The sequence below is a fragment of the Ambystoma mexicanum genome, chromosome 10 (genome assembly GCF_040938575.1).
Source record: "Ambystoma mexicanum isolate Mex_15411 chromosome 10, UKY_AmexF1_1, whole genome shotgun sequence".
Lineage (NCBI taxonomy): Eukaryota > Metazoa > Chordata > Amphibia > Caudata > Ambystomatidae > Ambystoma > Ambystoma mexicanum.
This window is the reverse complement of record NC_090932.1, coordinates 1,091,997,514-1,092,012,833: the sequence shown is the minus strand read 5'-3', so window position 1 is coordinate 1,092,012,833 and position 15,320 is coordinate 1,091,997,514. Positions and strand designations below refer to the sequence as shown.

General features: G+C 49.3%; 1 protein-coding gene and 1 long non-coding RNA gene across 2 annotated transcripts in view; both read left to right on the top strand.

The window, feature by feature from the left end:
* LOC138492006 (uncharacterized) overlaps nt 1–15,320 on the top strand; it is a 1,139,453-nt gene that overhangs the window by 684,737 nt on the left and 439,396 nt on the right. The window lies entirely within an intron of this gene.
* Nucleotides 1–15,320, top strand: part of PCYOX1 (prenylcysteine oxidase 1) — a 285,501-nt gene that overhangs the window by 62,333 nt on the left and 207,848 nt on the right. The window contains exon 3 of the mRNA XM_069618912.1: nt 10,585–10,759. Coding sequence (XP_069475013.1) covers nt 10,585–10,759 — 175 coding nt within the window. The remainder of the gene's footprint in view (nt 1–10,584; nt 10,760–15,320) is intronic.

The following is a 15,320-nucleotide window of genomic DNA, read 5'->3' as shown; positions in this document are numbered from 1 at the left end:
AGGGGCGAAGAATGCAGTGTCCTGCACTTCAGATTGGGAGTGGAATGCTGGGGCTGTGGCCCTCTGCGGAGAGCAGGGGTGGGGGGGGTACTAGTGGAGGTACTAGTGAAGAAGGGCTTGAAGCTGGAAGGAGCCAGGGTTTGGGTGGATACGGAGGGGAGAATCTGCACACTTGAGATGCTCTACGCTCCAAATACTGGGCAATCCAGGTTCTTGCAAGGCACAATTCCGAAGATAATGCTGGAGGCCATGAGCTACATAATATTAGAAGGGGACTTTAACTTTTTTTAAAAAATATATTTTATTAGTTTCATAACATGAGATAACAAAAACTGGCATCAGTGGTAATGGGTCAAGCATATCAAAAGGTAAAGCCCCCAACTCCCCTCCACCCATCCCTCCCCTCCCCATCCAAGACCACGGTTCGTTCTATGTTCATCATGAGTCCATGCCCGGGCCTGGTTCGCCTTCCCCGGTTATCTCACCCTCTGGGTGGAGCAGGGGTACTGTTAAGGCCACCCAACGGTGTAGCTCCTCGCTAGAATCAAGTCTCTGCACTTGGATCACCGTCTCCCATGCAGCGGTTTCGGCTGTGATCCACTTTGTAAGATCTCCCCACCATAGGGGCATAGGCGGGCCTCTGGGGCTCTTCCACCCCATGGCTATACGCCTTTTGGCCGTTATATATATATAAGGTCTCTGAGCTTGTTGAGGGGGTTGTTCTCCCTGCTGCGCCTATACCTGCCCAGGATACATGCCGAGGGTTCGTCCACTTCAATGTCAATGTCTGCACCAGCCACTCTTTTCTTCACTTGTGTCCAGAATTCTCTGATCACTGGGCATCCCCAGAACATGTGGGTCATACCAACCTTGGGCTCACTGCATTTGGGACATGATTGGGTGCCCGCACCGGTAAATCTTGATATAGCTTCCAGGGTGAGGTAAGCTCTGTTCATAACATACAGTTGGATGAGCTGTAAGCGGGCGTTTCGGGAGATTTTTTTGTGGTAGTGGGTTATATCGCCCCAGGCTTTGTCTTCAATAACCAGGTTTAATTCGGTCTCCCATTTGTCCCGGCATTTGAGGTCATCTTTGGTGGAGCCCCATAGTAGGGCCTCGTAGATACGTGAGGTTTCGTGGCCTCCTCAGCAGCGTTCAGTATCGTTTTGATACATTAGTTTTCATCAGTCTGGTCGATGGGGACAGGCCATCTGCTAATCAAGGCCTGTATGACCGCTCTGTGTAATAGAAATTGCCCGGCCGGGAGGCCCGTGGCATCGCAGAGGTCCGGGGAGGCCAAAACCGCCTGTTCTTGGATTAGGTCCCCCAGTGTGGCCACCCCGAAGGGCTCCCATTGTGTACGGGTCTCAAGTTGCCCCCAGGAATGATTGGACATGAGTGCTGCAATGGGGATCTGTGGGGAGTACGGATCCTCAGACCCGACCAGTTTGCAGGCCCTTTTCCAGAGTCGGATCCCCAGCTTAACGAGGTAAGGGCAATGTTCGAGGGCACTCTTCCTGGTCCACAGCAAATCCCTAAGTAATAGCTGGGGGAGAGCCGGCTGGAGGAGGCGAGGGTCTGTTGTGCTTTCGTCGGCCATCCACCGCACAATGTGTCTTAACTGGCTGGCAAGGAAATAGAGTTCGAAATTGGGGATCTTCAGCCCACCCCTCTCGTATGGTCTCTGGAGAGTCTCCAATGCCACCCTGTGCCTGCCTCCCTGCCAGAGGAAGCCCCTACAGAGTTTGTTGAGGTCTTTTAAAGAACGCAGGGGGGATGTAGAAGGGAATGTTAGTGAAGTTATGCAATAGGCAGGGTAGGGCGACCATCTTAAGGAGGCCCGCCCTCCCGGCCACCGAAAGCGGGAGCCGCCCCCAAAACTCCATGGTTTTAAGAGAGAGTCTTTGGCCCTTACGGTGTTAAGAATATGTTCCGTGCCGGGGTTTCGATGTATAGTTATCCCCAAATATTTTAACGATGTCGCCTGCCATTCGAGATCTAGGGGAGGGAGAGATCCATAATATTCACTGTGTAGTGCAGCTAGGGGGTAGAGGCAAGATTTACTCTTATTAATCTGGATCCCGGTGTGCTTGTGAAAGCTGTCCAGGGTTTCAAGAATGTAGGGTAGGAGGTGTTCAGGGTCCTGTAAACACAAGAGGGTGTCGTCCGCGTACATAGAGACGAGGTGAGTCGTCCCATCTATAGTAATGCCCCCATCACCATATTCCTGTCTCAGGTAGGCTTCTACAGGCTCAGCGGCAATGATGTACAACATGGGGAATAGGGGGCAACCCTGACGGATGCCTCTGTGTAGGGACCATTTCGCGGAAAAGGTTCTATTGGTTCGTACCCTTGCAGTGGGGTTGGCATAAACCAGCTGGGTCCATTTCAGAAATACGGGGCCTATTCCCATCTTTGCCATGGTAGCATATAGCCATTCCCACCTCACGGAATCAAAAGCTTTGGTGGCATCCAGTGACGCCACCGCAAGTTTCTGTGGTCTTCCCTTGGTACTATAAATGACGTGATGTAACTTACGCAGGTTCTCAGTGATGGATCGTCCGGGGACATATCCGGTTTGGTCTTGGTGAATCAACAGTGGGATCACTCTGCGTAGTCTGTTAGCGAGCAGTGCTGTGAGGATCTTGCAGTCTACATTTAGCATAGAGAGGGGCCTGTATGAGGCACAATCTGCCCAGTCCTTCCCAGGTTTGAGTAGGGGTATTATCACGGCCTCGCTCAGGCAATCCGGGAGGGCGACATGCTCGAAGGCCTCATTATAGACCTGAGCTAATATAGGGGCGAGTGTTTCCTCGTAGGTTTTATAGAACTCCCCGGGAAGGCCATCCGAGCCCGGGGTTTTTCCAGCTGGTAGCGATCTAATTACCACCTTGACCTCGTCGGGAGTGATGGGCTCGTCAAGGGTCTTAGCCATGTGCAAGTCTAGTTTAGGCAAGTCGAGGGCGTCTTCGATCCCCGTGTCAGAGGGGGGGGCCTCGGAGTACAAATTGTGGTAGTAGCTAGAGAAAACCGAATTAATTTCCTGTTTGGTATGCACGGTAGTACTGTCTGGTGCGAGTATGTGGCAAATGGGTGGCCTGGGGTTTCCCTTTTGTAGAGCCAGGCTAAGAGTTTCCCGGGTTTGTCCCCCAGGGCATGGACTCTTTCTGTGTGTTTGGCATAGCTTAGTTTACCTTGGGCTTCCCAGTGCTTTAGGCAGGTTTGTCTAAGTTCGGTAATTTTAAGTAAATGATCGGGGGGTGGGTCAGCTCTGCCCTCGAGGGCACACAGGTCTCTCTCAGCACGTTCCAACAGGGATGTGATGGATCTCTGGGCAGTCCCAGCTGCTGCGATCATCTCACCCCTCATGACCACCTTATATGCCTCACAGGCGGTGCTCATGTATTGAACACTATGTAGGTTGTTCTGCCAATATTCTTCGGTACCGTCTCTTATGCGCTCTCTGAATGCTGTATCAAGTAGGGCTTCGGCTCTCAATCTCCATTTGGGAATGGGGGGGGGGGGGTCTTGGCGGGAACACCTCCCAGGTGACCAACAGGGGAGAGTGATCGGACAGTACCCTCGGCAAATAGTGCGCGTCAACAAACACAGACTGTTGTATCTGGCTGAGAAAAATATAATCTAGCCTGGTATGCACGGCATGTGGTGGGGAGTAGAAGGAGTACTCGCGTTGCCCCAGGTGCTGGTCCCTCCAAATATCACTGAGTTGCAACTGATGGACTAGTTTAGAAAGTATTTTGGCCGGGGGGAGGGACGATCGTGTTTATTGTCGGATCTATCCAGTAGGGGGTCAAGGGTGCAGTTATGGTCACCTCCCCATATCATAATTCTGTCCATATGTGGGGTGAGCCGTGTATAGAGGGAGTGGAAGAAGATAGTTGCGTCGTGGTTGGCTGCGTAAGTACTAACTAGGCATAGCTCTTTGCCCTCGATAGAGCCACAAACCACAACCATCCTCCCCTCGTTGTCCGATTTAGTGCTAGTAAGCCTGAAGGTGAACGTGGGGGCAATCCAGATCAAGACCCTTCTGGCATAGGAGGAGTAAGCGGAACCCACTAGGGTGCCATGCCAGGTTTTGGCCAGGGCATCTAGCTTTTTGGCAGTTAGGTGAGTCTCTTGGAGCATGGCGATTCCGACCCTGCATCTCTTCAAGTAGGATTGGACGCGTCGTTGTTTGATGAAGCTGTTCAGGCCTCTAACGTTCCAAGTAACGATCTTTACTGTGTCAGCCATAGGTATTACGTAGACGGACGTGTGGGGCCAGCAGGACTCTGGATCTAATTAGTGCAGCAATGCATGTTGAGTGCTTCCGTGGTCTTGGTAATTTCCGTTTGTAGTTCCCAACTGTAATAATAACTCCCCGTTTCCCACCCCCCCCCCATTAACTGTAAACAACCCAAACATAGAACTAGCCCAGCGAGGTCACCCTCATTATGACAATCCCGTTTCTGCTCCGTAGGACCGTGCATAGGTCTCCAGGTGCCCTACGGGTGGGTATGTACACCCATAAAAAAAGGGAAGACATTTTCCAGGGGATGGAGTGAACCTTGACTTCAGTGTCTCCATGTTAGGATCTAATCAGCTGTGTGGGAGCTCAATTCGCCCGCCGGCGGTGGGTAGAGGCTGCATGATTCCTATCGAAATGGCGGGAGAAACGTTAACTCGGTTTCTGCTTTCTTTCCTCGACATCAGGTATTTGCAGTCCGTCCATCCAGTCCCTGGCCTGTGCCGGAGTGTCGAACAGGTGTGCCCTATTGTTGTGTAGCACTTAAGTCTTGAAGGGTACAGGAGCATATAACGCAACCCAGCTGCCTTCCGTCTGGCCTTTGTGTGTATAAACTGGGCTCTGTTCATTTGAACCTGGAAGGTATAATCACGGTAGATAGCGATTGTGGCAGAGTCCCGTTTGATTTGACCACCTGCTCGGGAGAAGGCTAGGATTAACTCTCGGTCTCTGTAGTTAAGAACCTTTGCTATCACCGGCTTGGGTGGAGCGCCCGGTGGAGGTTTCTTAGCGAGGGATCTGCTGGCCTTTTCAATGGTGAAGCCTTGGGGGAGTTTACCAGCTCCCACCTCCTGTAGCAGGAGGTTCTCTACATAGTTAGTGGGGTCGGAGCCCTCAGAACCCTCCGGCAGCCCGAGGAGACGAATATTGTTAGGACGGGCTCTTCCCTCCGCTTCCTCTGCCCTATCCAAGTTCTTGACCCTTTGTTGGAGCTCGTTGACGTCTCAGAGGAGGTGCGTTTTGGATTCGGTATTTTCTTTGACTTGTGTTTCGAGCACCTCAGTCCTGCCGGCTAAGGAGCGGACATCCTGGCGCAGAAGGCCCAGGTCTATGGCAACGGCATCGATTTTATGTTCCATCGTTGTTTGGAGTAGTCTGATGGCTTCGAGGAGCTGGGTGTTACTGGTTTTGGGTGTCGTCGTTGCCATAGGGTCTAATTGAACATCTGTGGTCACACTATTCGTGCTCTCAAGGTTCGGAGATTGGCTGGCTGCATAAGTGTCCATGATGGTCTGTCGCTGCCTGGGCCTGCCGTTTTTACCAGCCATCTTGTGAGCACACAGTCCACTCACGCTGAGGGCGCCGGGGGCGCAGGTGGTAGGTCACCCTGTTTCAGAAGTCAAGGAAGGGGTAATGCTCCGATCCCTCGCCGTATTACAATAGTTTGGCACCCCCTTTCCGTGGTGAGTGAGCAGTGGGGCCTTTAGGTGGCGATTTCTGGGCGCCAAGGTGGGGCTCCGTACATCCGAGGAGGCAGGTGGCCGGGTCGGGGAGTTGCGCAGTGCCCACACCCCGTCCTGTGGGTGTAGTCAATGTTGGGTGGCGGGTAAGCTATGGCCGCCCGTGGGCTCGCCAGTTCTTGTGGGTGCACAGTGTGCCGGGCTTGGGCCGCCCTTGGTGTCGACTGCAGGGCGTAAGGCGGTTCCAGGCGACGGGGGACTACTGGGATCCACTCCTGCGACACTCCCTGATGTAGATGCGCGTTGGCGGGGTGAGGTCCCAACAACACGGGGAGGCCAGCCCCTCAGCAGGGGAACAGAGCAATATGCGACCGCGGGTCCTCTATCGCTCCGCTCCCGAAGCAAGAGCCAGGGCTGGTTACCCCCCACCCCGCTTACCTTCGCGGCACCGGCCGGCCGCTGGTCTCGTCAGGGCTCTGCTGGGCTCCGCGGGGCTCTGCCGCGCTCCGTGGCCGCAGGCAGGACGCTGCTGGATGAAGGCCCAGGGGCCGGCCCACTCCGTCTGCGAGCACAGTTGCTCCGCTCCTCTCTTTCGACCCCGGTGCAGGCTGGCTGGCTGCTCCGGCTGCCCTGTGCGCTCCGGTGGGCGACGTCCTCAGCGGTGCAGGCGCGCTCCGGTCCCTCGAGACTCAGGACGCGGGAGCCGCCATTTTAGTTCTCAGCTCCGGCACTGCTCACTCGGCGTATGACGGCGTTAGTTGTCCCCAGCCGTCTGAAAGACGGATCAAACGATTGCGGAAGGGCTCCGGCGACGAATGGTGCAAGTTGCAACGTTTAAAAGTTAGCAGAAATACATGAAAAACAGCTTATGATGGCACATCGGCGCGGAGCTCACAGGAGACACGTCCGCTCTACATGGCAGTTAGCCACACCCCCCGGGGACTTTAACTTATGGGCATACCCCGAGTTAGACAGAAAGTCCGGTAATCCAGAATCACGTGAACCCATAGATGGTGGCCGAACAGGAGTTGCGGAGATGATGAAAACGTATGGGCTGGCGAGTCTTACACCCCAACGAGTCGGGATACACTTTTTATTCAGCACCCCATTACACACTCACCAGAATAGATTACCTATACCTCTCTGAGGAAGTGGGGCAACGACTGCTTCTGAAATAGTCCCAATGTCCTGGTCAGATCACGATATGGTCACTGTTGAGGTAATCTGTTAACTTTGCCACATAAAGGGCCAAAATGGCACTGTAATGAGACTCTGTGGAAATACCATATCTTTCGTGAGGAAATGAGAAAAGGGATAGAGGAATACTTTGAGCTCAACGATACAGGGGAAGTTATGAAAAGAACGGTGTGGGAGGCTGGCAAGGCAACATGGAGGGGAATACTGATTCAGGAAGGGACAAGTAAGAAGTGAGAAAGGGCGCTGATAGAGAAGGGGCTAAGAGAGAAGATACACAGTTGGACGCCGCTGCTCGTGATTCTAATGAGGACCGTGTAGAAGGAGTAGCCGAGGCTAGGCAGAAAAGAGAATAACTCCGGCTCCTGGAGGAAGCCCGGGTTGTTCGCAAACTACAGTTCCTTAAACAAAACACTACGAAAACAGAGACAACGCAGATGCTCTACTTGCGGCTAGACTAAGAAGGCAACGTGGAGAGCGAGCGATCAGCAGCATAGAGGGAGAGAAGGGTGTGTTGACCACAAACGCAAATGTCTCTATTTCTTTCGGAACGTTCTATGATCAGTTATATAAATTGGAAATGTCACAGGAACAAGCGGAAATAGACAGATACTTGCAGGGGGTGGACATGCCGCGGCTCTCCCATGAGGACATGGAATTATTGAATGCCCCAATTACAAGTGAGGAGATTGAGAAGGCGATTAAGAGGTTACCGATGGGGAAAGCACCCGGCAATGACGGATATGCCGGCTTCTATAAGACGTTTACATTGTCTCTACTCCCTTTTTATGGTAGATCTATTTAATGATATTCTTCTGACGGGGGTACCCCCGGACTCCTTCTCGGAGGCCCCCATCTCGGTGATCCCCAAGGAAGACAGAAACCCTGCCCAGTGTGGATCCTACCACCCGATCGCTTTACTGAATATCGGCGCCAAAATATACACACAAGTACTGGCTGTCAGACTTGAAGTCCATATGCCTCGACTAATACACTCTGATCAGGTGGGATTCATCTTAGGGGGGCAGGGAGCTGACACCATGCATAAGACACGGCACTTAATTCATGAGTCTGCAAAGCTAGCGTGGGACTCCGCTTTCCTATAGGTGGATGCGGAGAAAGCATTTGACAGGTCGGAGTGGGGTTTCCAAGAGGCGGTGCTAGAAAATGTGGGACTTGGTGAAACATTAAAGAAAGGGGTCAAAGCACTTTATACATCGCCCAAAGCATTAGGGGTTTCCAACTCGGAGTATTCGAGATGGTTCCGTCTAGAGAGAGGCACAAGACAAGGCTGTGCCCTTTCGGCAATACTGTTCGCACTCTCCCTAGAGCCCCTCGCTCAGATGCTTAGATTAGACTAGCGGTTTGAGGGCCTACAGGTAAGCGGGAGGGAATACAAGGTTGCTCTATACGCTGACTATATCCGCCTACACATACAGAACCCCATGATGTCGATACCGAGGGCTATACAATTAATAGAGACTTATGGGGCGCTCTCAGGTTTTAAAATTAATAAATCCAAATCAATACTATTCCCGCTACAAGAACCTAACTCAGAAACTACCATCAGGTTGATAACTCTTGGCCTTGAAATTGGCGGTACCCCTCTTCGCTACCTAGGGATAAACTTAACACGGAACTTGAACACACGATATGAAGCCAACTTTCCCAGTCTCATAGCTGGCTTCCATGCAGATTTAAAGAAGTAGCAGAACCTCACGATCTCATGGATCGGAAGACTCAATTCAGTCTAGATGGTGTGCCTCCCGAGATTCCTCTATCCGTTCCAAATGATTCCCCTGCAACTCCCAGAGACCTTCTTCAGAGAAACCAAAAGAGCCATCCTAAAGTTCTTATGGCAGGGGAAAAAGGCAAGGATAGACTACGACACCCTCATCTTGCCCAAGGAAAATGGTGGAGTGGGTCTTCCCGACCTTAAAAAAAAATATTATCAGACTGTCCAGTTAAGGGTTATGATCCCCATCTAAGAGGGCGAACGGACTTGCAGTGGGTGCATCTTGATAATCATAGCCTAGCGCCGGACACCATTTCAGAGTGGCAATGGGTCCCGAGAGATAAATTGCTCAAAAGGCTCCGGAACCAACAAATACTGGGCACGTTATGGGTCATATGGAGGGAAGGGGTGGATATGCGAGGAATAACCACGTGGCCGTCCCCTCTGAGTCATATATGGGCACCAGGGAATTCGTGAGGAGATCCCTAACCTCGACCGGTTCCAGACATGGTTTCGAGGCGGGACTCGCAAAGGGTGGGACAACTCTGGAGAGGGGGGACACTTCCTTGCGATCACCGAACTGGGGGAATCGCTGGGGATACACCCATTATCAGTTTTTTTCCTTCCTGCAACTTAAAGGGTTACTCGTGAGGAGTGAATGGAAAGAGAGGATACGGCGAGACCTCACCCTATTTAAGAAATTACTGGATACCACGACGGAAACTAAAAATGTGATTTCGGCCAGGTATAAAGCATTGATAGAGGCAGTGAAGGGGTCCACTGCCCAACTAAGGGAAAGGTGGAGCGGGACTTGAAATTGGAACTAGACCTGGAAATATGGGCAAAGATTTGCAGGGGCGCCTCGTAGACATCTATAGCGGTGCAATACAAACTGCTTGCCATTAAACTCCTCCACAGGTGGCAGTATGACCCTGATAGGCTATCATAATGTTCCAGTCTGCTAGTCCGATTTGCTGGGGTCAATGTGGGGAAAAGGCCAACTACTGGCATATGTGGTGGGGATGCCCCCGGGTGAGGGTGTACTGGGACGAAGTTCTGGGATGGATTAAGCAGGTTGATGGGATCACCCGAGAAAGTTCACCCCTTTTTAATTTTGTTTGGTTTAGAAGAGTGTGAAGGTGAGACAAGAAGGTCAACTGGAATAGTAGCCCCAGTCCTTCTGGCAGCGAGGGCCTCTCTAGTGATTAGGTGGAAAGCGGAATCCCTACCGAGTAAGAAAGAATGGGTCACGGTCGCCACGAATATCTGTGTAATGGAGAAAATCACAGCATCCCGCCACGGGAAGGCTGCGCAATATGAAATCCTGTGGAATGACTTTGTGAATGAGTATACTGACACAACCTCACGTGAACCTTCTGAGGGGGGCATGATACTTGGTCTACTCCTGTGTAGAAAACTATAAATGCATGGTAAGGACCACACCGGTGAGAACAGCCGGAATGCCACCAGGGAACAACACCATTTCTTTTACTGCTATAGACTGAATAGTTACTAACTCCGAAAGTGCTCACCAAGACTATGCAAATGTAAGGAGCTTCTCAATGAGAGAGATCAACGTTTTAAGGTTAAGGGGGAGTGGGATACACGAAAAAGTGGTTCATAATTTCAGGTTGTAATGTTGGTGGGATGGGAGGGAAAGGTTCTACGTTTCCAATCCTGGTATGTTTCAACTGAAAGGTAAATGTTTAAATGTTGTATATTGTATCCTTTTAAAACCTAATAAAATAAATTGGAAAAAAAACTCATAATACGTAAAAGATTTAAATATTAACTTATGTGATAAAAAGGATATTGTAACTCTTTCCTTGGTGAAACCGAAGTACAGAATAATGTATACAAAGAAATGTATTGAGCCTATTGAAAGGTTTGCTGTTCCTTGCCTTTCCACCTGTCCTTAAACACTGCTGCTTTAAACAAAATATTTGTAGGTCTTTCAGCTCGCCCACCCTCCAGCAGCCTTCTGGGGATCTACAACGGAAAGGAATTTGTCTTTGAGGAAAGCAGTTGGTTTATTATAAACATGATCAAGATTGTCTGGTACTACGGATTCAATTTTCTGCGCATGTTCATGTGGGTGGAGGACATGATGGACAAGTTTATGAGGTAATTTGCCGCACCCTTTCTTGTTTCATATTGAATGCTTTTTGTGTTTAGGTTCACCTTGTGCAGTCCTTCTTTTGCCAGGTGCATTGACATTGAATTCACTTTCTGTCCCAGATTGCAAATGGTTTTTAGTTAATCAAATAAAAGCACACAACTGTGTTCCCTGTAGGGTTTTTATTTTATTTGCCATTGTGGCTAAATACTGCACATAAACGGAAGTAGCCTCACTGTTAAAATAACAGTTCTCAATTGTTTGGAAAACACAAGTATAGTAAATGGGTAAACAAGAGCAAGAGTTGATTTGTTTTGAGAAAGTTGCTTTGTCTGTTCCTTCGAGGACCTTTTCATTACAGCCCATGTTCTCCTTAGTCTGTTTATTTTAAACAGAATAGTGCTGCCTGCTAGCGTTCTAGAAAGGCGAAGCAACTTTCATTATCCCAAGCTCAGAATTGTTCAACTTGCTAGGACTCCTTGATGCTCACTGTTGAAGCGACTACTGACTAGATCATAGATGAAAACATCAGTTATGGTGCCAGCCAGACTAGCTTGTGAATGGCTTTGCCCCAGACCTGATCTTTGAGAGGTGCAGGAAAGATATAAATGATCTTGTTTTCCCTTCGGTTTTCTTGGGATGAGATGCGGTTTCATTTTTGACTGCATTTTGACAACATGGGCAAATATCTTTACTTCAGTGCACATCGGTTTTCTTATGTGCCAAATTAGGAATACTTATAAAAGGGCTTAATGCCAGTATGGAAGTATTAGAAATAAACAAGACAATAGAACAAATGATTTTCGACAGTTTCGCACTGTGTATTTATGGGAAACGGGCTGATGTTACATGTTGGCACTTAAGCCTAAGTGACATATTCATATACCCAAGGATCATGTATTGTGAGAAACCTGAAGTTACGCTTACATCTACTCCCCAAGGGATCTTCGGTTCGGGTGGCCCGGGAAGGGCAATAGCTTTTGGATGCCAAACCTGGGGGGGTAATCGTAATTGTTTATTTGTATAGTGCTATACACAATTGAAGTGCTTCAAAGTGGGAAGGGAACAAGGGAGTATAGTTGTCATTCTTAGGCCTTGAAGATTCCGAATGATTTAACAATAACCAGCATACTAGGCCCAGAGGCATATCTACTAGTGAAGTGCTCGGCAAAGGGTGAGGGGAGAAAATACAGGAGGGGGTGGGGGCTCGGGAAGGGGACCTACAGATCATGACTGTAGGAACTACATGAACTAAAGTACTACAGGAGGGGAGACGAGGGAGGATTGGACAGACCGACTTGCTGGGCCTAGCACATTCAAGGTTGAGTAAGTGCGCAGAATAGAAAGCGCGAGGGAGGGGGACAAGTGCACCCAGACCGACCAGCAGGGGCCAGGGTTAAGTGCAGCGTGGTTGCCCCTATTGTGGGGGATATTGCAGTAGCACCACGTACAGTGCAGAGGTCCGGAGGCAAGGGCAGGATTAGTGGGTGAGTTGGGACCTGTGAGGTTCTGGAGGTGCACCAGGCGACCAGTTGGCTAACTGAGCAGGGGGGGATGAGAAGGAGGGGGAGGAAAATGGGTGCAAGGAGAGGAGGTTAGCAGGGGAGAGGGAGAAAGAAAGAGGAGGAGAAGAGGAATGTCTTGAGGAGTTTCCAGAACTTGAGGAGGTCCGGCTCAAGATGCAGAGAAGTAGGGAGACTGTTCAGAAGGACTTGCGATAGAGAATCAACTGGGTGGAGGGTCAGTGGGGATTGGGGAAGAGGGTACCTGAAGGCGAGACACTGTATCCCCCTTTCCTGATGTGAACTTATCTACACCTCCCCCACTGTTTGTTGGATATTGTTGTTCATAGCTTAGTGTCCCCCTGAAGTTATCCAAAGTACTGCAAAGAGAAAGATGCCCCAAAGGACAGTACAGACGTCCTATAGGAAACACCACCATAGTACTAGGACGAAGAGGTTTTGAAGCCTACAGGGCTGAAGGTGAGGCATGTCCTGTTGATTGTGGTCAGGCAATTGAGCCTAAGAATCTACACCTGCAGCTTGTTGGAGGCCCAAAGGTGTATAAAAGGTGGAGTTCATAAACACCACAGAGAGCGAGAAAGGAGGGAGCGAGAAGCCGGTGTGAAGAGAGAGCAGCCGGACAGCCACCACAGCCCGTGGGAAGCTGGAGGAGAACAAGAAGCCGAGACTCTGAAGGGCGGCAGAGTCAGCGACGCTGTCATTTCGTGGCAAGGGAGCCTCGTCTCCAAGGAGCCGGAGAAGGTGGGAGAAGGGTACTGTGGAAGGTAACGATCCCTTTGCTGTGGCCAAGAACTGCTCGTTCCCCTGAATGGCAGTAACCATCCACAGCTGTCTGAGGGGCAGGCAGTGAGACCCTGACCTCTAATCCCAGAAAGCATTTTACAGAGGAAACCAAAGAAACGTACGTTGCAGCCTGGAGAAGTGTGAAAGCAACTTTGAAATACGAATATTATTGAACATTGTGAATTTTGTTGAACATTGAGAGCAAGTGCTTAAAGCTTGGGGAAGGGAACCCTGAGCACCTTTTTGAACTTTATGGTTGGAACTTGTGAAGGGGGCTAGAAACTGCGCCAGACTTTGTTGAACACTATTTAAGTTAACATCCCCACACTACATTTCTATATTGGACGTGAGGGCAAGCATAGGTTTTGGCACAGACTTTTGAGTTGAACTTACGGACTTGGACTTTCTTTACGTAGGGCTATTCCCACCATACCTATAGGACAAGTTGGCCATTACACACATCCTGATATTTTAATAAGGGTTTTCAAAATGGTTACATCTGTTGTCTGTGTCATCTCTTGATACCATGCCTGTTTCACAGTATGCATGGTTATTCTATATTTCGAGGCTTGTGAGTCTTAAATTGGCATGTTTTGCATAAACTGTCTAGTATTTTGTATTTGTATTTTGTTTTTGTAAAGCACACCAAGCCCCAAGGCATCTGGGCCCATTTCTTACATTGAGATAGATTACACAGTTACATACATTTCTTAAATGTACATGTGTTACGCATTACATACAGGTTACACAGTTACATATATGTTGCAAAGTTAACACGCAGATAAAAGTAAAGTGTTTGTGAAGCGATCATGTGCTAGCAGAGAAGAAAGCATTCTAGGGCTCTTGAGCTAAGAGCCAGTTTTTTTATATTCCTTCTGAATGCATTGTAGGAAGTTTCTATTCTTAAAGTTGTAGGTAGGGTGTTCCACAATTTAGCAGCTAACGCAGGAAAGCTTCTACCTCCTGCCTTCTGTAACTTGAACCTAGGGATCTTAAGGCAGTGTGCCTGGGCAGATCTGGATGGGCAATCTGAGGTATTACGTGAGAATTTGTTGTACAGGTATCTCAGCGTGAGGTTTGCCAGTCACTGATGTGCGAGTGACGGGGATTTAAAAGCAATCCTTTGACAGATACCAAGTTCAAATTACGTCTGGATTCGGAGATGCGAGTGGCTCTGGGGATATTCAACGCTGCCCTGGGGGCGTTGAACTTGCATCTTTTTTGTGTTCCGTTGGTTGGTTCCTAGATGTAGCGCATTGCAATAGTATTGTTTTGATAAGACTAAAGCTCTGGTGATAGATGTGCAATTGGTTTTGGTTAAGAAAGGACTGCATGCAGTGATTAATTAGCATGTGTAGGCTGTCTAAGAGGCTATAGCATTGATTTGTCTAGATCAGGTTAGGGCGGAATCAATATCGATGCCAAGGGTTTTCACGTCCTTGGAGACCCTGATGGAGTTGGTAATAAAGAGGGGTTCTTCTATGAAGTACTACGCTGGGAACATCCGATAAGAGGTAATTAAGTTTGTTCCATCTAAGTTCCTTAGTACAGAAACACTGGTCATCCATCCAGCCAGCTAACAGACTGTCACTCCTGGAACCCATAGAACACTGTCCACACCAACACCCCAGGTGACATCACGAGATTCCGCAGTCACACACACACACAAACACTAATTATAGCCGAGTTGTCGTCTATATTGAAGGCATCAAACTTTACATCTAACCTGTGGGACCCTAGAAGGAGTAGCTCTGTCTTCTCATCATTAAGACAGTCCGTGCTTAGCCATCCAGGCCTGTATGACAAGGTAAATGTTATTGAGTGCTTTGGAGTCTGCTTTATGGTCTCTGGTGATGATGATGAGTATTTCGGTGTCATCTGCATAATTAATGTAGGTGACACCCAAATGGTCAAAGTCATCGAAGAGAGGCTTTGTGCACACATTGTATAGGGTTGGAGACACGCACAAGCCTTGAGGGACTCCGCATGTGACTGGTGCAGGCTCGACTGATAGTGAGAAAACCCTCATTGATCTGTTGTCAAGGCATGACTGGATCCAGGTAGCTTTATCGGAGAAGTGTGCTGCAGAGTTTAAGTAATTCCATAGGACTTTGTGGTTTACTAAGTCGAATGCCGCTGACAAATCTAAAAGTAGTAGGAGGGCGAGTTTGTAAAGCGAGTTTTAGTTCTTCGATTTGCGTTTTTGTGTTTTTAAGGTCCATCAAGCCTGTTTCCATTCCGTGTCTCAGTCTAAAGCCTGATT